General features: G+C 39.0%; 2 protein-coding genes across 2 annotated transcripts in view; one reads left to right on the top strand and one right to left on the bottom strand.

Annotated features, from left to right (window-relative positions):
• LOC140242581 (testis-expressed protein 11-like) overlaps positions 1–1,380 on the bottom strand; it is a 153,220-nt gene extending 151,840 nt beyond the window's left edge. The window contains exons 1-2 of the mRNA XM_072322326.1: positions 1,138–1,380; positions 115–159 (exon numbers count right to left, since the gene is read on the bottom strand). Of these exons, the coding sequence (XP_072178427.1) occupies positions 115–142 (28 nt within the window). The 5' untranslated portion in view covers positions 143–159; positions 1,138–1,380. The remainder of the gene's footprint in view (positions 1–114; positions 160–1,137) is intronic.
• An 11,286-nt stretch (positions 1,381–12,666) lies between these two features.
• Positions 12,667–14,942, top strand: LOC140242965 (uncharacterized). Its single transcript, XM_072322709.1, has 3 exons — positions 12,667–12,742; positions 13,035–14,211; positions 14,921–14,942. The coding sequence occupies exons 1-3, from the start codon at positions 12,667–12,669 to the stop codon at positions 14,940–14,942; spliced, it is 1,275 nt and encodes a 424-aa protein (XP_072178810.1).
• Positions 14,943–23,410: the final 8,468 nt, after the last annotated feature.

Below are 23,410 nucleotides of genomic sequence, written 5' to 3'. Positions count from 1 at the left end.
CCCAAGTTCTGTGCTGTCCTACCATTTCCAACATTCTTATGTGAGTGCCCACTATTAAAAAAGAAATAATGCTCTTTTAGCACTGTTCCATCTAGTTTATCCACAATAGCTCACCTTCAAGCTCTTGAACAACACTAGCCATCGTTGTCTTTTCACATTCTGTTTGGGGAAACAGAGACAATAAACACAGTACACACCCAAACATTATTAGGCATAATCTGTTATGTAGACAATATCTGTAATTTTCTGGGGCTGTCCTTAGCCATTTACAATACAACTACAAGGTCACTTGCTTGAAAAATTGTGTAGCAGACAGCAATTTTCAAAGATTAATGGCAAGACACTGCGATCAAAGCAAGCTCTTCATAGAGCCCAGTCCCTAAGTAGAATCTGTCAATGATATCATATTGTAAATGTTCTGCACACAATACAAAACATATCCAATTAGTGTCTATACACAATTACTTACATCTAGCAAAGGTACCACGGTCGTGATTTATAATGTGGCATGTCATGATGTAAACACCGTAACTGCCGCTCAAGGAAGCAACCAAGTAGGGTCTAGACGCATTCTAGATCCTAACGGTTAGTGCTCTAACGTTGGACCCCTAGCGGGAGGGTGTGCCCTTTCAATGCCTGCAACGTTGAAGAGCTTTAAGTAACACAATTTTTAGCTGTAAATTGTGAAAAGCGGTGTTTAGGTTCTTACTTCCATTTCTAACATTTAGGCCTATGGTAATTAGTTCTGAAGATCGTTCAACTGCTAGTTGCACAAAAGCAAAGGGTAGGCATAACGTTAGGCCTAACTTAGAGATCTATAATCCCCCCCCCCCCAGGCCGTGTGGGTATCCTGTGCACAGGCCGAAGTGGTAGGTATATTTCTTGTATTTCCAAGTTTACACCAATCTAGAACTCTATATCTACTTAACGTTAGAAATCCTTGTCTTGGCCTTGGGTCCTCTAACGTTAAAGTCAAGTGCAACCAGCCCCTGAACGGTAACTGTAAGTGTAACGTTACAAAGCTACAAGGAGCACCCCGGGGTTAAGGGTCCTCTAACGGAACGTATATTAGACAGCATTAAACGTTAGACCGTCCGACGTTGGGATTTAGTTTGGTATTATAGTCAGGGAACTCACATTTTATCAGTGCCCGCCGTGCGTGGTACTTTCACATCTTCTGCTGATGATGGATTCCTGGTCGAAGTGAGCTCTATTTATCTCAGGAAGACACTAGCTTATCTTGCGTTTCTAGGCTCTAGCTAGAAGATTAGTAACATAATACTAGACCGTCTAACGTTAGACCCTAGGGTTTTTTTTACACTGGACTGTAAGGCCAAAAAAAAAAATTGTTGCATTGGCGTAACCCGCCCGACCCTAAAAATTCTGCCGACCCCATGTTTTTTTATTATTTTTTTTTGCTATCGATATCAAATATCTTGTTGATTGCGATCGCGATCGCACAAACCCGGAAGTGGAAACGGCTCTGGGGATATCGGTACGAGGGAGAGATCTAGCGCCTCGCATAAGCCTTCCTTGATCAGTACGTCATCTGTTTCCAACACGGACACGTACTAACAAGATTTATTCAGTGTATATGTAGCATTCAGACTGCGATGTATTGTGCACAGTTTTGCCATAGGTTTCTTGTGTGGAGAACTTACACGAATCTGTATATGTAGGACTGTAATAGAGATCGCCGTGTGCGATGAAAAGATCGTACATATGGGTCAATTTGCATCTATCTTATCTAAGTCAAAATAGTAAAATATGAAGTGAAAACATTCAGGATAGGGATTTCAACATCTTTAAATTCTGTGAAGGGGTATAATTCCAGTAATATCGGCCTCATAAATGATTTGTAGAATAGATGAACACAGCACATTCGGTGCAGCAGTTGTAACTGTTTACTGAGCTGAGCACGAGTTTTACACGTAAAATGCAGGTAGCAAAAAAAAAAAAAAAAAAAAAAAAAAAATCCGCCCGACCGACCCTATTTGAAAATCTCGTGTTACGCCAATGCAACAATTTTTTTTTTTTGGCCTAACTAACCACATGGTGCACAACCTATTAAACGTTAGGTATAGCCCTCTACGACGACATTACGTAGGACGTATTCATGCGTGACGCATGCTTGCATCTCACAGGCTAGGCGGGCTGCCCGGCGCCATCACAGCAGCTGGCTCACACATCACATCGGATTTTACTATTAATACACTACAATATGATCCAAAACAATAAACATAATCTGGAAAAAAAAAAACACACACACAAAGCAACAAAAAAAAAAAAAATATGCGCTGCTACGAATAATGCTAGTAGGAAATCTTTAGGACCTCGTCGTTTTGCCAGATCAATAGGACCTAATATGATGCTGTAGAGTACTGCACTGTATCTTGCATTAATCTGGCAGAACTACCTATCTTGCCCAAAAATATATATTTAAAAAAAAAATTACGGGCATGTCTAAGGAGTTGATTATGAATTCGTATGTAAAGTTCTGTCAGTCCTTGGGGTTGGGTTATCTTTTGCATTGTGATATAGAACCCAGGGTCTACTAAGAACTCAAAAGCCAGGCTTCATTGAAACTAAAGACAAATATTTGCCAGTAGGCCTAATGACTTCACATGGCCGGCGCCATGTTTTCAGAAGTGGGAGCCCACTTTATACTTTTGGTGCCACTTCCGGGTTTCATCACATGACAAGCTCAAAAAGAAAAAAAAAAATCAGCCACCAAAACAAAGGCCTTACCGCGCTTACCCTTCAAGGTTGGATTTTTTGTTTTGTTTTTTCGTGAGGGGGTAAAAAAAAGTGGTGGGCCAAAACGATGACACCCAAGGTATTCCTATGTATGGTGCAAAAAAAAAAAAAAAAAAGTGAGGGGGGGGGGGGGCAAAATGGTGACATGCAAGGTATTCCTATGTATGCGGTGCAAAAAAAAAAAGTGAGGGGGGGGGGGAATGGTGACACCCAAGGTATTCCTATGTATGGTGCAATGTACCAATATACCATATACCAATGTTATAAATTGTTGTGATCTCCACGCAAGGGAGGTAAGAAATTTATTTCAGGTGCACTTACAAATCCATGGAAGATTTCTGACCTCAACCTGCATCACTATAGCAGGGGGCAAAGTTCATACTGATACAGCAAAACTTAACCACACTTCAATTCAATTTGGCATTTAATTATATCCATCCAACAAAATTTGAAACAAAATACAGAGCATTGATTACACAATTTGTTTTATCATTTTGTGAGAAAAGGCCTACATAATATAGAGATCATAAAGTATACAACGTTAGAATGCAATTTCGTAGAATAACCAAGAATTGGAATGTACACTTCGAAAGGTTGACAAAAGAAGTAAATATAACAATAGATAAAAAAAGTGGTCCACTGAAAAGCAAAGCTTGTAAAGCATGGATCACTGTGGATCTCCACTGTGAAATGAAAACATTCATATCTTTCACTTTTTGTTAATGAACATGATTCCAAGTAAATTACTGATACAAAGTGGGTCCTACCAAATGGCAAAATGATAAACTGTTACTTGTTGTCTTAATGGTAAAGATGCTGCTATAAAGGTGTTAAGTTGTTACCTAAATGGTAAAGTTGTTGATCGGCAATTATAATGATAATAATAAAGAAATTCATACTTCTACTACTACTAATAATAATAATTTATGAATACATATTGCGCCAAATCCACTCTGTAAGAGTGTTTAAAGCGCATACATATTACCTGGTCATTTCCAGCTAGCAATGGCAGTGCTCATTTCAGCCAGTCGCCATTTTACAGGAGCACACCTGATGATTAGCAAACATAAACATTATCATCCTACAGGGTACCCACTTGGTGGGGCAGATATGTGAAAAAAGGAGCTCACATTCGGCGGAGAATATTCATACTCCTGCTAGTGGAGAGCAGCAATATCGATGAAGTGCCTTGCTGAAGGGCAAACGTGTCGGGCTTCGTGGAGCTGGAACCCCTATATCCACTCGGCCACGACACCTCCAGTTGTAAAGTTGCTGCCTAAATGGTAAAGTTGTTGCTTTGAAATTGTAAAGTTGTTGCCTGAATGGCAAAATTGTTGTTTTTAATTGTAAAAATATTGCCTAAATGGTAAAGTTGTTGCTGTGCAATAATTGTAAAGTTGTTGCCTAAATGGAAAAGTTGTTGTTTTGCAATTGTAAAGCTGTTGCTAAAATGGTTAAATTGCATACACAAAATTCCCGCCAGCACTGACAGTGCTTATTCCAGCCGGTCGCCATTTTACAGGCGCGCACCTGATGATCAACCAACATAAAGACATTCTCATCGTATAGGGTACCCATCTAAAAAGTGGGACAGATATGTGAGAAAAAAAAAAGGAGCTCGCTTCAGGCGGAGAGTAATGATACTCCTGGGTGGAGAATAGCAATGTGGATAAAGTGCCTTGATGAAGGGCAAACATGTAGTGCTTCATGGGGCTTAAGCCCTTTTGCACTCAGCCACGACACCTCCAATATTGTGAAGTTGCTGCCTAAATGGAAAAGATGTTGCATTGCAAGTGCAAAATAATATTGTTGCCTGAATGGAAAAATTGTTGTTTTGCAATTTTCGAGATACCGCCTATATCGTGAAGTTGATATTTTCAATCATAAAGTTTTTGCCCAAATGGTAAAGTTGTTTTCCCTTTGTAAAGTTGTTGCTTTGCAATTGTAAAGTTGTTGCATTTGATGGTAAATTTGTTGGTTTAGGATTGTAAAGTTGTTGCATTTGATGCTAAATTTGTTGGTTTAGGATTGTAAAGTTGGTGCTTTGAAATTGTAATGTTCATGCTTAAATTGTAAAGTTGTTGCTTTAATGGTAAAGTTGTTGCCTTTGATGGTAAATTTGTTGGTTTGGAATTGTAAAGTTGTTACTTTGCAATTGCAAAGTTGATGCTCAAATGGTTAAGTTGTTGCCTAAATGGTAAAGTTGTTGTTTTGCAATTGTAAGGTTGATGTTTAAATGGTCCATTTGTTTCTTTGAAATTATAAAGTTGATGCTTAAATTGTAAAGTTGTTCTTTTAATGGTAAAGTTGCTGCCTTTGATGGTAAAGTTGTTGGTTTGTAAGTGTAAATTTGTTACTTTGCAATTGCAAAGTTGATGCTCCAATGGTAAAGTTGTTGCCTAAATGGTAAAGTTGATGTCTTGTAATTGTAAGGTTGATGTTTAAATGCTAAAGTTGTTGCTTTGTAATTGTAAAGTTGTTGTTTAAATGGTAAATTTGTTGCCTTTGATGGTAAAATTGTTGGTTTGGAATTGTATAGTTGTTGCCTAATTGGTAAAGCTGTTGCTTTGCAATTGTAAAGTTGTTGCCTAAATGGTAAAGATGCTGCTTTGCAATGGTAAGGTTTATATATCTCCAAATCACTCTGTAACAGTGCTTAAGGGGCATACATATTTATCATAACCCTGGTCTCTTGATACATTTTTTTCAGCCAGCACTGACAGTGCTTATTCCAGCCAGTCGCAATTTTAAAGGCATGCACCTGATGATCAACCAACATAAAGATATGTTCATCGTATAGGGTACCCATCTATGTAAAAGTGGGGCAGATATGTGAAAAAAAAAAGAAGCTCACTTCCGACTGAGAGTAATCATACTCCTAGTTGAAGAATAGTAATGAGGATAAAGTGCCTTGCTGAAGGGCAAACATGTCGTGCTTTATGGACTTTAAACCCTTTTGCACTCGGCCACGACACCTCCAATTGTGAAGTTCCTGCCTAAATGGCAAAGATGTTGCCTGAATGGAAAAAAAAATGTTGTTTTGTAATTTGCAAGATGCTGCCTAAATAATGAAGTTGATATTTTCAATTATAAAGCTGTTGCCTAAATGGTAATTGTTTTCAAATTGTAAAGTTGTTGCCCTTGATGGTAAAGTTGTTGGTTTGGGATGGTAAAGTTGCTGCTTTGAGATTGTAGTGTTCATGCTTGAATTGTAAAGTTGTTGCTTTAATGCTAAAGTTGTTGCCTTTGATGGTAAATTTGTTGGTTTGGAATGGTAAAGCTGTTGCTTTGCACTTGCAAGGTTGATGCTCAGATGGTAAAGTTGTTGCCTAAATGGTAAAGTTGTTGTTTTGCAATTGTAAGGTTGATTTATAATGGTATAGTTGTTGCTTTGCAATTGTAAAGTTGTCGTTTAAATGGTAACGTTGTTGTTTAAATGATAAAGTTTTTGCCTTTGATGGTAAAGTTGTTGGTTTGGAATTGTAAAGTTGCTGCTTTGCACTTGCAAGGTTGATGCTCAGATGGTAAAGTTGTTGCCTAAATGGTAAAGTTGTTGTTTTGCAATTGTATAGTTGTTGTCTAATTGGTAAAGTTGTTGCCTAAATGGTAAAGATGCTGCTTTGCAATAATAAAGTTTATATATCTCCAAATCACTCTGTAACAGTGCTTAAGGCGCATATTATATTATACTTATTAAAAAACCCTGGTCTCTTGATACATTTTTCCCGCCAACACTGACAGTGCTTTTTCCAGCCAGTCGCCATTTTACAGGCTTGCACCTGATGATCAACCAACATAAAGACATTCTCATCGTATAGGGTACCCATCTAAAAAGTGGGACAGATATGTGAAAAAAAGAAGCTCGCTTCAGGCGGAGAGTAATCATACTCCTGGGTGGAGAATAGCAATGTGGATAAAGTGCCTTGGTGAAGGGCAAACATGTAGTGTTTCATGGGGCTTAAACCCTTTTGCACACAGCCACGACACCTCCAATTGTGAAGTTGCTGCCTAAATGGTAAAATTGCTGCTTTGCAATTGTAAAATTGTTGCCTAAATGGTCAAATTATTGCTTTGCATTTGTAAAGTTTTTGCCTAAAAAGTAAAGTTGCTGCATTGCCAGTGTAAAGCTAAACCTCAAATGATAAAGTTGTTGCTGTGCAAATATTCGGCCTAGATGGTAAAGTTGATGTTTTGAAATTGTAAAGTTGTTGCCATAATTGTGAAGTTGTTGCTTAAATTGTAAAATTGTTGCCTAAATTGTTAAGTTGTCCTGCAATTGTAAAAATGCTGCCTATGATGGTATAGTTGTTGTTTGCAATTGTAAAGTTGTTGCCTTTGATGGTAAACTTGTTGCTTTTGATAGTAAACTTGTTTCTTAAATTGTAAAGTTGATGCTTTTGGAATTGGAAAGTTGTTGCCTAAATGGTAAAGTTGTTGTTTTGCAATTTTACAGTTGTTGTCTAAGTGGTAAAGTTGTAGCATATGATTGTAAAGTTGTTGCCTTGCGATTGTAAAGATGTTGCCTTGATTTGATTGTAAGATTGTTGCGTAAATAGTTAAGTTGTTGTTTTTTCAATTGTAAATTTGTTTCCTAAATGGTCGAGTTGTTGTCTCGCAACTTTAATGTTGTTGCCTAGATGGTAAAGTTGTTGCTTTGCAATTGTAAAGCTGTTGCCTTGCGATTCTAAAGTTTTTGCGTTTGATGGTAAACTTGTTGCCTAAATAGTCACAGCTGTTGCTTTTGAATTGTAAAGTTGTTGCCTTAATAGTAAAATTGTTGGTATGAAATTGTAAAGATGTTGTCTAAATTATGAAATTGTTGATTTCTATAATAATGGTAATGATAATAATAATAATAATAATAATAATAATAATAATAATAATCATAATCATAATCATAATAATAATAATAATAATACTAATAAATTAATACTACTACTATTACTACTACTAATAATGATATGAATTTATGTTGCGCCAAATCCACTCTGTAAAGCGCATACATATTGTTATTACCCTGGTCTTTTAATACATTATTTCCAGCCAGCAATGACAGTGCTTAATCCAGCCAGTCGCCATTTTCCGGGCGCGCACCTGATGATCAACCAACATAAACATTTTCATCCTACAGGGTACCCATCTATTCAGGGTGGTCCAGAAAGAACGAAACACATAAGATCTTTAATTTCAGCTATATTGTTGCAAATATGTCAGTACTTGGCAAACTATTGGAAAGGCTATTCTTTTTCCAATAGAACGACAACATTTTTTTTTTTCATTTTTGTTAATGCGTTATGGTTTTAGAACCATTTTTGTAAACCATTACAATTTTCAAAATGTGATCATTTTGCACCCTCAGGGATACCGAAACCAGCGAGTTCATGACTGGTTTAGGAATGCAGCCCGTACTTTTGATTAAGTATACATTGACAAATACAATGAGAACTGAGAATTTTGCTGCGTCGGTTTATGAACGAATTGACGGGTATATCACCGCGGGCTTGAAACTAGTTCGGGACTGCAGATTTTGCTAGTTGCAGAGATGTCTTCACTAGCCTACGACTCTTAGACGTTTGTGGAATTACAGTGTCTCCGAGCAGTCGGAAGAAAATTTAAATTTAAAGACACGATTTAACAATGTGGCTGACCAATTAAAAAAAATCCTCAATATGAGCTGTCTGACCTGTATAATTATGTTCAGATGGATGAAAACTGCAAAGAAAAGCAAGAATAATGAAGATCATAAAATAATTCAATCATAAACTTACACAGCAATATATTCAATTCTCACTGTATTTGTCAGTGTATACTTGATTAAAAGTACGGGCTTTATTCCTAAACCGCTCATGAACTCACTTCACTGCCAATCATGCATTTGAATAAACCTCGCTATTTCCCAGCTAAATTAAGCATCTCAATGAACCCAACAGGTCGTCTCATTCATATTAGCCGGGTTCACACGTACAAAATAGCGGGATGACGATCGCGATGCAAATCTCGAGATTTGTATCCCGCTAATTGGTGTACGTGTGAACCCGGCTAATGATAACGGACAATGACAATCACACCGTCCGTCCTACATTCCACACATTGTGAACGCTACTGGTTCTATGGCAAATCGAATTCTCGCTGGTTTCGGTATCTCTGATCAAGAGTGCAACACGATCACATTTTGAAAATTGCAAGGGATGACAAAATGGTCCTAAAATCATAACACATGAACCAAAAAATAAAGAACTTGGTGTCATCCTATTGTAAAAAGAATGGCCTTTCCAATAGTATGCAAAATAATGACATATTTACAACAATATTGCTGAAATTAAAGATCTTGGGGGTGTTCCGTTCTTTCTGGGCCAGCCTGTATAAAAGTAGGGCAGATGTGTGAAAAAAGAAGCTCACATCCGGTGGAGAGTATTCATACTCCTGTGTGGAGAGCTGCAGCAATGTGGACAAAGTGCCTTGATGAAGGGTAAACGTGTCCGGTTTCGTGGGGCTTAAACCCTTTTGCACTCGGCCATGACACCTCCAATTGTGAAGCTGCTGCCTAAATGGCAAAGATGTTGCTTAACAAGTGAAGAGTTGTTGCCTGACTGATAAAATTGTTGTTTTGGAATTGTAAAGATGTTGCCCAAATGGTAAAGTTGATACTTTTCAGTTATGAAGTTGTTGCCTAGATGGTGAAATTGTTGCTTTTCAATTGTAAGAATGTTGCCTTTGATGGTAAAGTTGTTGCTTTGCAATTGTAAAGTTGTTGCCTAAATGGTAGCATTGTTGTTTTGCAATTGTAAAGTTGTTGCGCTGCAATTGTAAAGTCGATGCTTAGATGGTAAAGTTGTTGCTTTGCAGTTACCTTAACGATAAAGCTGTTGTTTTTCAGTTGTAAAGTTGTTGCTTTGGAATTGTAAAGTAGTTGGCGAAACGGTAAATATGCTGCTTTGCAATGGTGAATATGCTGCTTTGCAACGGTAAAGTTGATGCTTCGCAATTATAAAGTTGATGCTTAAATGGTAAAATTGTTGCTTTGTAATTGTAAAGTAGTTGCTTTTGGTGGCAAAGTTGTTGCCTTATTGGTAAAGTTTTTTGCCTTTGGTGGTAAAATTGTTGCCTAAATGGTAAAGTTGGTGCTTTGTAATTGTAAAGTGGTTGCCAAAATGGTATAGGTATTAGTTTGCAATTGTAAAGTTGTTGTTTGCAATTGTAAAGTTGTTGCCTTTATGATAAGGTCGTTGTTTTGCAGTTGTAAAGATGTGGTCTAAATGGTGGAGTTGTTGCTTTGGAATTATATAGTTGTTGCCTTTGATGGTAAAGTTACTGCTTCGCAACGGATTTTGCCTAAAAGTTGTTGCTTAGCAACTGTGAAATAGTTGCTTTTTAATTGTAAACTTGATGCCTAAATGGTAAAGTTGTTTCCTTGCCATTGTTACGTTGTTGCTTTGCAATTGTAAGGTTGTTGCCTTAATGATAAATTAGTTGTTATGCTATTGTGAAGTTGTTTCCTTACAATATAAGTCTCGTTGCCTGAATGGTAAAATTGTTGCCTTAATTGTAAGTTGTTGTTTTGCAATTGTAAAGTTTTTGGTTGTCATTCTAAAGTGGTTGCTTAAATGGTAAAGTTATTGCTTTGGAATTGTAAAGTTGTTGTTTAAATGGTAAAAGTTGTTGCATAGCAATTGTAAAGTTTTGCCTCAGCGGTAAAATTGTTTCTTCGCGAAGGTTAAGTTGTTGGCTGAATGGTAAAGTCGTTGCGTAGCAACTGTAAAATTGTTTCTTTACAATTGTAAACTTGTTGCCTACATTCTGAAGCTGTTGCCTTGAAGGAAAAGTTGTTTCCTTGCAATTGTTAAGTTGTTGCGTCATATTTGTTGGTTTGCAATTGGAAAGTCGTTGATTGCCGCTGCAAAGTTGCTGCTTAAATGGTAAAGTTATTGCTTTGGAATTGTAAAGTTGTTGCGTTGCGATTGTAAAGCGATTGTAAATGGTAAAGTTACTGCTTCGCTATGTTTATAAGTTGTTGCCTAAATGGTAAAGTTGTTGCATAGCAGCTGTAAAATCGTTTCTTTTTGTAAACTTGTTGCCTAAATTGTAAAGCTGTTGTCTTAAGAGTGAAGTTGCTGCCTTGCAATTGTTTAGTTGTTGTTTTTCAATTCTAAATTTGTTGTCTTAATGGTAAAGTTGCTTTGCCAGTGTAAGGTTTTTGCCTAAATTGCGAGGATTTAGCTTTGGAATTGTATAGTTGTTGACTAGCACGAAAGAAGGCACTCATTCCTGGTAAACCCAGTCTGAGGGGAGGCAAATTCCCCTGAAATTCCCCCTAGTGGTGAGGGTCCGGGAAGGCGGGTATTTCTCTTGGGGAGCATTCCATTGCTACACCTTTATTTGAGACTGAACGATGACAACATTGTTGTCCATTATCCCACATAACACATTGGACCTTTGACAGACCGCTGAAAACCGTATAAATTAACATTGATCTCCCACTATTCTTTCAGTAAACTTTCAAAGATCTCCGAGGTCCTTCATGATTCTTAGTTGATCTTTTGATGAGTTTCATGGTCTCGATGGTCATCATGTTTTAGATTTTTCAAAGTAATCCTTTAGTGATATACCAAGAAAATAGTCCTTTACAAGCCTTTCATTGGTATTTCAGCAGTCTTTCAGCTATATCTCAATGAGTACTCGAGGGGCTTACTAGTCTTTCAAATATCTTTCGACAATCTCTCAAGAATCAAACTCTCTTTTAAAGATTACTGAAAGATTTTTGAGAGATCATAGTGGGATGATTGAAAGATCGTTCTCTCCGAGATCTCCACTGATCTCTCAGAGATCTCAGGGATTATCTTAAATGATCTCTCAGTGATCTCTCAATAGTCTCAAAGATATGGAGAGAGAAAAAAACAGAATGACAGTTTATTCATTAACCCATATAAATGTACGCATATGTGAATTTAATGGCGCCAACTTTTGATAAAACAGATTTTATCGCCCGGCCATATATAATAATATGCCAGAATTCATCCATATTTGTGAAGTGGTAATAATCTGCGCTCACGAGCCGGAGTGTTTGAATGACACTAACACGGTGCTGTGTGATGCGTTATTGCTAGGTAACCATCATTCGTATTCTTTCTCGTCACTTGAGAAAGGAGCCTCGTAACTAACTGTCTCGACGGATAGGAAACAAATATCAATTCTGACGAGAGACATACTGGGGTTTATCATTGTGCCACCAGTCATGCCAGTCGTATGTTGCTTCTGGAATCAAGCTTCTTGAGCGAATTGAGATATTTCATGAAGTCGTTAGTAACGAATACAATAATAGTTAAAACAGTTTGAGGAATAGTGTCAAAAATGGTGATTTCCGTTGTTAAAGCCGTGCTATTCTCTATAATTCTGACTGTAACCATCGTTGCATATCCAATAACCATTTACGTCATCTATCGCAGAGATGTGTTTGACGGGGTGCAAAAACTTCTCTATCAGTTCTTCGTGGTGCTGGATATTGTCACCGCTACTTTGTCATGTACTTTCAAGCTTATCATCATATATAAAGGAGGGGCATGGCCACATGTTACCTGCCTCATTTTAACCATAGTTTGCGTTTCTTTGGTGTTTTTATCGCAAATCCTCATATTGTGTTTGATCAGCTTCGAGCGATATATCGCCATCGTCTGGCCCCTTCGATACCCCAACGTGGTGACGCCATTTCGCGCTAAACTGACAATCGCCTTTCTGCTCCTCATGAACCTGTGCTTGCCGACCCTTCCTCTGGCTAACATTTACGGCATGAGATCCATATTTGAACAAGTCTGCGGGTTTCCTGAAAACAGCGAGCAGTCCTTTGTTACACAGATAATATTCTTACCAACATTTGTGCTAGTCCTTGCTGCCATGGCTTGTAACTTTCACGTAATGATCGTTGCCTATCGACAAGGGAAGCGTGATCGCAAAGCCTTCCCACGCAACTCAACAGCCAGTGGTGGAAGAGGCGAGGCCCAACCACTCCCGAGTCCTCCCCGTTCGAACCTCAAGGGCTTAGCTACACTTCTCGTCGTGACTTTAACCAACGTCATGGTGTCCCTCTATGTGTATATTCCTTACACGATGAACTATTTCTACGGCGCGATTCCATCTTTGTTCTGATAACAATTTCAAGTTAGGTGTTTTAAATGCCCGTTCCCTACGTAATAAATCTTCGGTATTCCAAGATTTTGTTACCGATCACCGTTTAGATTTCACATGTATCTGCGAAACCTGGTTGTCCTCGTCTGATGATGCAGCTATTGCCGATCTTCGTCCGAGTGGCTATACCTTCCATCACTGTCCAAGGGTCTCCAAGCGCGGAGGCGGAGTTGGGTTTCTCTACAAGGACAACCTTCAAGTTGTCATAAACCCATCACGGAAATACACTACCTTCGAGTCAATGCATGGAACTGTTTCGAACGCACACTCCTGTGTGGACATCGTCGTTGTGTATAGACCTCCTGGAAATCACTCTTTCTCAACATTTCTCGACGAGTTCTCACAGTTTCTTGATGAGACTATGTACAGACCATCACCTTTGGTGATCACGGGGGATCTGAACATCCACTTTGACAATACTTCAGCCCCAAATACGCTGAGGTTCAATGATCTCATCAGTGGCCATGGCATTTCTCAGCTCGTCTCATCTCCTACCCATGATAAGGGTCATATTCTTGATGTCATCATGGTGCGAAACTCTGATAATGTTCTCTACTCCAGCCCCAAAGTCTTTTCCGGTATCTCAGACCATTCTGCAGTTTCCTGCTTGCTCAAGTTTGTAAAGCCTTCTCGTGTTATGTCTGAATTCACCTGCCGCAATATCAAGAAAATCAACAGGACAGCATTCGCCGAGGATATTGTCAGCTGCAAATTGATGTCTTCCCCAACTGACAGTGTGGACTGCGTTGTGGAAAATTACAACTCAGCGCTCAGCAGACTCCTCAATATACATGCTCCTGCAAAGACTCGAAAGATCAGGAAACGCACGGACTGTCCTTGGTACAACTCTGACATTGCAGCGGCGAAGCGGAAACGTAGGAGACTCGAGCGCAAATGGCTTTCCAACGGTAAAAGTGAAATTGACAGGAAATTATTGTGCGCTCAGAAGAATGTGGTAAACTCCCTGCTGAAGAAGGCCAAACGATCTTATTACGTGGGCCTCATCGAAGACTGTGGCGAAGATTCCAAACGGCTCTTCTCCGTTGCCAACCGCCTTCTCAATCGAAAGCAATCTTCACCATTACCGTCCCACACGGACAGTTCTGCAATGGCCGAGACTTTCATCGATTACTTTCGGAATAAGGTAGAGACTATCAGTAACAATCTCTGTCCAGACGAATCGGCGCAGGAGCCCCTCACGACAGCTTCCCTTGAAACCCTGAAGCCCACTGATCCCGACGAGGTCCAAGCTCTTCTTCGCAGATTACCTCCCAAGTCATGTTCTTTAGATCCAGTCCCCACTGTATTGATAAAAGATTGTTCATCCGTTTTCGCTCCTATTATTTCAATGATTGTGAACCTAAGTATTGATCAGTGTTACGTCCCCTCATGTTTGAAATCTGCATTTATAACACCTCTTTTGAAAAAACCTTCCTTAGACCCAGATTCACTCCAAAATTACCGCCCAGTGTGTAACCTTCCATTTTTGTTTAAAATTTTGGAAAGGATTGTTTTCTCCAGACTTACAGATTATCTCTTGGTTAATAATTTATTCGATCCTTTTCAATCCGCATATCGTCCTTACCATAGCGTAGAAACCCTTCTCCTCAATGTGTCGAACTTCATCCTACAGGAAATGGATCGTGGAAATGTTACTGCTTTGATTTTACTTGATTTGTCCTCCGCCTTCGATACTGTTAATCATGCAATCTTGTTAAACACCCTCCAATCTCTTGGTGTAAAAGGTCAGGCATACGAATGGTTTAAATCTTACCTTTCATGCCATTCTCAGGCAGTGTGTGTCAACAGCTGTAAATCAAATGCTATGCCTCTCAAATGCGGTGTTCCACAGGGCTCTGTGGGCGGGCCCACCTTGTTTTCCATCTATCTTATTAGCCTGGGACACATATTGCGCCAGCACAAAATTAATTATCACATATACGCTGATGACATTCAATTGTATTTGTCTTTCAAACCTAACCAGGCCGATGCCTTACATGCTTTGAGTCAGCTTGAGAATGCAATGAACGATGTTTATTCATGGCTGAACTCACATTCTTTGAAATTGAATACGGATAAATCTGAGTTTTTAATGTTTGGTTCGAAGACACAATTAGGTAAACTTGACATTAATCTTATCTCCTTTTCCGGCATGTCAATTAGTGTGTCCCAAACCTGTCGCAACCTGGGTGTAATGCTAGATTGTAATATGACTATGTCTCATCAAGTTTCTAGCATTAGTAGATCTGTAAGATACCAACTTCGTAATATCGGCTTCATTAGAAAATATTTGAACCGCTCTTCTACCGAAAAATTAGTCCATGCCTTGATATCCTCTAGGCTCGATTTTGGAAACTCCATCTTATTTAACTTACCACAAACTCAGCTCTCCATGCTACAGAGGCTTCAAAATGCGGCAGCACGCATCATCACACTATCCAAGAAGCACACTCACATCACCCCTATTTTGAGATCACTTCATTGGTTACCAGTCAAAGATCGCATTATTTTTAAGATTTTACTTCTGACTTTTCATTGCATTCAGGGTGCTGCTCCTCAGTATAACATTGACTTACTCCATAATTACATCCCTGCTAGATCTTTACGCTCATCCAACTCCGGTTCTCTGATAATTCCAAGATTCACTACAATATGGGGCACACGTGCCTTTGGTCATGCTGCTCCCACCTTATGGAATAACTTACCTTCAGCCGTAAAAAATTGTTCTTCATCAGACTCCTTTAAAAGCAGTCTAAAAACTCACTTGTTTAAAGCCTCAATTTGACTACACATTACATGTACTTGATATTTGTATGTCCTTTATCTCCTTCACTTTCTCTTCCTTCCGCGCCTAGAGCACTCTGCAGAGTGGATTTGGCGCTATATAAATCATATCAATTATTATTATCTTGGCTAAACGATGTATTGACGTACCTCGTTTGCACAAATAGTAGTTTCAACACATTGATCTTCATTTGCACGAGTAGAGCATTTAGAAAGGCGTATGCCCAAATAGTGGTTTCTCTCTTATCTCCGTTTACTTGGCGGCCTGTAAGCAGCTCTAATGTATAAAAGTAGCCCGCATTAAATGCAGTTCAGCACAACTTTGGGCTTGCATGCTTATACATTACGAAAGAAGTTACAGCTGACGTTTACAAAGTGCACTAATTTTTGAATATACATCATGACTCTCATAAAGATAAACATTGGTCTTCTTCATCTTGTCAACTTCAGTTACTAGGTCGGTCAATGCATTGTTAACAGCGAAAATTTGAATTTCAATAAACAAAGCTACAAATTTTATGCGTTATCATGCCATGGGAGAAACAACGGGTCACCTCACCCTTGTAAAGACAGTGTAGCTATCGACGCACATGCCTCACGTTTTACCGGAAAGGCAAAGAAGATAACGATATATTACACTCCGAGTCTTCTCCCCAGTAGCGAAATGGAGTTCCAGAAGAGCGGTTATTGAAGAGCTACAGAGTTGTATAGTGAGTGAGGCAATGTGCTTTAAAGCTATCCTCCAATAGTTGCAGGTTGGCGGGCAGATTGGCAACTTCTAGTATTCAGGCCAGATGGATGTTATACCGTGCCGGAGTTGACCCGTGCTTCTATCCCATCATCAATTTGTGTTGTGCTCGTTTTTGTTTTTGAAGATTTAGACGCTGAAGGTTTTGAAGCCGAGTTCATTATTGCAAGAAAAAAGACAACAGCGTATACATCGGCGCTGTATACATTCTCCGATGTGATGTTCTTCTTGATGCATAGATACCAGACGTTTACATGTATATGTCATGACAGTTTGCAGCAGCGCACGTACCACCATCTTCAAAGCACTTGACCTATGTCTTTTATGCAGTGCGGGGGAGTAGAACGATGTTCCACCACAGGAGTGTACTAGTGGAGTGTGCCTTTTTGGAGGTAGCACCAAGACTGCTGAAAAAATCATTGGCTTCAAGATACTGGGCTGCCGATAGATTATCGGGATAATATTTGGAGATCTTAATGATGGCAGAGATCGGATCAGTGGTTGCTTCGGCGCCTAAAAGAACACATATTGAAAATTTGTCTTCAAGCATTACTCAGTTAAAGGTAGTGAGGAAGCGAAAAAAAAAAAAGGTACGGATCAACATACCTGTTCTGTCTTATTATCAAGAGTGTTGTCGCATGACTGTAAAACTCTGTGCCGAGTACGCTTCCCACTTATTATGTTGAAGTTTAAACTGAAAAACTGTCAATGTTGGCTAAGAAAGGTCCTATCCATCGGAAGTTGCAAACCCTCCCACCATTCGCGAAGTCAATAAGGGTTATTGAAGACAAAGGGATGAGCATGTTCAAGATTTTATATCCACCCTTGATTTGTTGTTTTTCATTAAGCAGTGTAAAATTCTGGAATTCGTGAAGCTTCTTACATTGTTTTCCTGCAAATAAATAAATAAATGATTTTGAATGACAATTTTCGAATAGAAATATTAGAATAAAAAGGACTTTGACCACACAGTGGGTTTTTAGATGCTCGCTGTATTTGGTATAACTCACAATTTTTTTCTTTTTTTTTTTGTTCATGGATATTTGCCTTTATATGTCATGCTCACGAATAGGAAACTAACTTGGAAAAAATAAAAGTTGGATACACCAACATTTATCATTTTGCACCTTTAATCTCAAAGGTCAAGCATTTGTGGGGACAGTCGCTTTGAGACCCGTCTGCTTTCATCTCTATTCTATTTTATCTATTTTATGCTATTTTATTCAACGTCTGTGTATAAAATATTTAATATTTATAAACTGTAAAAGTAAAAGTACTATGGGGGACAAACCAATTACATGTACATGCAGACCAGCCCTATCAATCTTACTAGCCTGGGGCCACTAGTAGCCTACATAGTTTATTGACTGCCTTTCAGGGCATTGATATCTATAATGTCCAAATAACAGCAGTCCATATTTGTTTTACGCACAGAATAAAATTTACATTGAATTTAAGTACGTGGATCGCGATCAAAATGGCCAATATATTTCCCACACCAATAGTAGGCGTATTTAATTGTGAATATTAGATTGTGCAGCCATACACTTTTGCATTGGGATCGTATTAGACAAGGGTCACGTAACTCTCGTGCTATGGAGGCCAAGCATTAAGGGTTCATGTGTTTATTATGTGCCTAACCAAAAGAGGCCAATTTAGTACTATGGGACGTTTAGTAATTTGATCATAGATTACATGGCGTAAGAGCGTTCCAGGCCCCAATTGTCTGTTCATACAAAGTTTGAGAAGGGTCGAATTGCCTGTAAAATGAGGTATAAAACAAAAATGACCTCTCGCCAAAGTGCTCGGCTTCTACGGCTCGCTCCAGCATGGTTTGCTGCACAAGTCTCGGAGACTAATATCTACTAGTAATTCATTTACAAAGTTGTTCCATGGAGGAGAGTTACTTCCCTGAAGTAAGGTCCGATTGTCTATTTATAGATATTTTACAGGGCTTCAGGAACTCTACGTGAGTGCTCTAAATTCCTAATATCAAATCAAGTAAAGAAGTCCACACCGTTGTCAATGAATAGATGTGGGGAAAGAGAACAAAAGTGTGTATCAGATGAATTGGAATTACGAGATTATATAGTTATGGATGATTATCATTTTGCTCGCCATGGTATTGTTGCTACGTCTTCCCATCACTCGATAACACTTTTTTTTTTGGCCGTAAGGCCGCCAATTAAACCTGATGCGTTACAGAATTTGCTATTATTTACATGAAAGCGTTATGAGTCAACAGAACGTAATCAAATCAGCAAAGACGGATGTTCCTTTTACACCATTATGAGGGTAATGAATACTTTAACCCCTTGTCAAATACATAGCACGCTGTACTCAACCACCACTGCCACATTAGACAAAGTCCACATGGGCACTAAATCGCGCCGGCCTTTAATAAATGATATTGCAATTGCCTCGCCATATTATGTTCCACTGTTCGATGAAAGGGTACGCTTAAATTCTCATCCTTTCTCATGCTACAGAGTTTGAATTGATAGTTGAAAGTTGATACTTTTTAATTATAAAGTTGTTGCCTAAAAGGTAAAGTTGTTGTTTTGCAATTGATAAGTTAATGCTTAAATGGCAGGAATGGTAAAGTTGTTACTGTGCAATTGTTAAGTTGTTGCCTAAATGGTGAAGTTGTTGTTTTGCAATGTAAAGTTGTTGTTTAAACGGTAGAGATACTGCTTTGCTTTGTAAAGTTATTGCCTTGCAATTGTTAAGTTGATGCTTGAACGGTAAGGTTGTTTTTTTTTTTTGCAATTGTAAAGTTGTTGTTTAAATAGTAAAATTGTTGTTTTGCAATTGCAATGTGTTGCCTAAATGGTAAAGTTGTTTTATATGCTGTTTTATATGCTGTTTTATATGCAGTTTAAAGTTGTTGCCTTGGAATTGCAATGTTGCTGTTTAAATGGTAAAGTTGTTGCTTTGGAATTGTAAACTCTTTGCCTGAATTGTACACTACTCCCTTAATGGTAGAGTTGTTACCTTGCAATTGTTAAGTTAATGCTTTGCAATCGTTAAGTTGTTGCTTTGCAATTGCGAAGTTGCTGCCTAGATGGTAACGTTGCTTTGCCATTGTAACGTTGTTGCCTAAATTGGGAGGTTTTAGCTTTGCAGTTGTATAGTTGTTGACTAGCACGAGAGGAGGCACTCATTCCTGGCTGACCTAGTCTGAGGGGAAGCAACTTTCCATGAAAATGGTGAGGGTTGCGGAAGGCGGATATTTTTCTTGGGGCGCATTCCACTGCTACACCGGCATGGTTTCGTGTCGCTTTATTCGAGACTGAACGATGACAACATCGTTGTCAGTTATTCCCACTTCACATATGACAAGACCTTTGACAGACCGCTGAAAGACCGTAGAAATTATAATTGATCTCCCAATATTCTTCCAGGAAACTTTCAAAGATCTACGAGGTCCTTCGTGATTCTTAGTTGATCTTTTAATAAGAATCATGGTTTTCATTTTTTAGACGATTCAAAATAATCTTTCAGCGGTATGTCAAGAAAATAGTCCTTTCCAAGCCTTTCAGTGGTATTTCAACAGTCTTTCAGCTTATCTCAATGAGCACTCGGGGGTCTTACTAGTCTTTCAGATACTTTTTGACAATCTCTTAAGAATAACACTTTTTTTTTTAAGGTCACTGAAATATTTTTGAGAGATCATAGTGGGATAATTGAAAGATTGGACTCTCCGAGATCTTGATTGGTCTCTCGAAGATCTCAGGGAGTATTTCTAATGATCTCTCAATGATCTCTCAATAGTCATCACAGATATGGAGGGGAAAAAATCCCGAATGACAGTTTAACGTGTGTAAGATTAATTGGAATCACATAAACATCGTGTTCATCGTTCTGCTTACCATAAACGGCATATATTTCCGTTTTGTCAGCCTTCCTATCATCCGAACACTTTTTTTTTTTTTTGCCCCAAGACTGAATGATTAAATTCGAGGTGTTAGATAGAACCAATTTTTTTAAATCACAAATTGTGATCTTAACAAATAGAGATATACATATTATCCCTTGTTGGAACTGAAGGCTGTCATTAGCCATAAATATGCACATCGTATGTGCACTTATTGGCAACGACTCTTAATACCAAAAGACGTTAAAAGATGGGAGTTGCTGCTACCTTGTTTGCCGTTCAACAGTTGAAAAAGGTTAGAGCAACGTCGATCTGGCGCTGCTCAGTGGCTGCCGGGCCCACGATCAATTGGGCAAAAAGAATTTCCATTCTTGGACAATAAAATTTGGAGTTTATATCCAAACAATTTTTTAAACCATTTTTTTTTTTTTAATCGCCCGGCCATATATTATAATATTCCAGAATTCATCCATATTTGTGAAGTGGTAATAATCTGCGCTCACGAGCCGGATTGTTTGAACGACACCAATACGGTGCTGTGTGATGCGTTATTGCTAGGTAACCATCATTCGTATTTTTCTCGTCACTTGAGAAAGGAGCCTCGTAACTCAGTGTCTCGACGGATACGAAACAAATATCAATTCTGACGAGAGACATACTGGGGTTTATCATTGTGCCACCAGTCACGCCAGTCGTATGTTGCTTCTGGAATCAAGCTTCTTGAGCGAATGGAGTTATTTCATGAAGTCGTTAGTAACGACTACAATAATGGTTAAAACAGTTTGAGGAATCGTGTCAAAAATGGTGATCTCCGTCGTTACAGCCGTGCTATTCTCTACAACTCTGACTATAACCATCGTTGCGTATCCCGTAACCATCTACATCATCTATCGCAGAGATGTGTTTGACGGGGTGCAAAAACTTCTCTACCAGTTCTTTGTGATGCTGGATTTTGTCACCGCTATTTTGTCATGCACTTTCAAGCTTATCATCATATATAAAGGAGGGGCATGGCCACGTGTCACTTGCCTAGTTTTGGCAATAGTTTGCGTGACTTTGGTATTTTTATCACAAATCCTGATATTGTGTTTAATCAGCTTCGAGCGATATATCGCTATCGTTTGGCCACTTCGATACTCCAGCGTGGTGACGCCATTTCGCGCTAAACTGGCTATCGCCTTTCTGCTCCTCATGAACCTGTGCTTACCAGCACTTCCTCTGACTAATATTTTGGGCATGAGATCCATGTTTGAACGAGTCTGTGGGTTTCCTGAAAACAGCGAGGAATCATTCGTCTCACTGATAATATTCTTACCAACATTTGTGCTAGTCCTTGCTGCCATGGCTTGTAACTTCCATGTAGTGGTTGTTGCCTATCGACAAGGGAAGCGTGATCGCAAAGCCTTCCCACGCAACTCAACAGCCAGCGGTAGGACAGACGAGGCCCAACCGCTCCCGAGTCCTCCCCGTTCGAATCTCAAGGGCTTAGCTACACTTCTCGTCGTCACTTTAACCAACGTCATAGTGTCCCTCTATGTATATATTCCATACACGATGAACTATTTCTACGGCGAGTTTCCATCTTGGCTAACAGATGTATTGATGTACCTCGTTTGCACAAATAATATTTTCAACACATTGATCTTCATTTGCACGAGTAGAGCATTTAGAAAGGCGTATGCCCAAATAGTGGTTTCTCTCTTATCTCCGTTTACTTGGCGGCCTGTAAGCAGCTCTAATGTATAAAAGTAGCCCGCATTAAATGCAGTTCAGCACAACTTTGGGCTTATAATTATGCTTATCCCGTGCGGACTATTGGATCGTCATAAAGATAAACACTGGTCTTCTCTTTATCTTGTCATCTTCAGTTACTTTTCGCTATGTAAGTCGGTCAATAAAGAGTTAATTTTTGGAATTAAACAAAGCTACAAATTTTATGCGCTATATCGTGGAAGAAACAGCGGGTCACGTCAGCCTTACAAAGACAGCGGAGCTATGGACATGCTTCATGTTTTACCGGAACTGTAAAGAATAATATAAATTGCACACAGAGTCTTCTATCCAGTAGTTGAATGGAATTAGACAAGAGCGGTTATTGAAGAGCTAAATATTTCCATAGTGAGTGAGACGATGTGCTATAAGGGTATCCTCCCATAGTTTTGCAGAGACTTTGGTGCAGGTTAGAGGGCACGTTGGCAATAATTTAGGCAGGATGGATGTTATACAGTGCGGGAGTTGACCCATACTTTGTACCCCATCACCAATTTGTGTTTGGCTCGTCTTTTTTTGATGATTTAGACGCTGAATGTTTTGAAGCATATAGTTTATTACTGCGAGACTAAAGACAACAGCGTACATACATAATCAGTGCTGTACAATCTCCGCGTTCTTTGTGATGTTTTTTCTCGATGAAGAGATGCCAGATGTTTACATGTGTATCCCATGCATGACATGTCAGTCTGCAACAGCGCATGCACCAGCATCTTCAAAGCACTTGACCATTGTCTTCTATGCAGGACGGGGGAGTAGAACGATGTTCACCACAGGAGTGTACTAGTGGAGTGTGCCTTTTTGGAGGTAGCACCGGGACTGCTGAAAGAATCATTGGCTTCAAGATACTGGGCTGCCGTTGGAGTATCGGGATAAAATTTGTAGATCTGATGGAAGAGACTGGATCAGTGGTTAAACAGATTCGGCGCCTAGAAGAGCACATATTGATAATTATTCTTTAAGCATTACTCAGTAAAACGTGGTGAGGAAGCGAAAAAAAATGCAAATGACAATTTTTGAATTAAAATATTAGAATATCAAAGGACTCTGACCACACAGTGTGATTTGGTATAACTGACACTTTTTTCTTTTTCTTTGTTTGTTGATGGATATTTGCCTTTATACGTCATGCTCATGAGTGGGAAACTAACTTGGAAAAAAATAAAAATCGGATACATCAACGTTTATCATTTTGCACTTTTAATCTCAAAGGTCAAGCATTTGTGGGGACAGTCACTGGAGACCCGTCTGCTTTCATGTCTATACGATTTCTATTTTATTCTACTTTATGCTAT

The sequence above is a fragment of the Diadema setosum genome, chromosome 19 (genome assembly GCF_964275005.1).
Source record: "Diadema setosum chromosome 19, eeDiaSeto1, whole genome shotgun sequence".
In the NCBI taxonomy this organism is placed as follows: domain Eukaryota; kingdom Metazoa; phylum Echinodermata; class Echinoidea; order Diadematoida; family Diadematidae; genus Diadema; species Diadema setosum.
The sequence above is the reverse complement of the archived record's forward strand: the minus strand, read 5'-3'. Positions and strand labels throughout refer to the sequence as shown.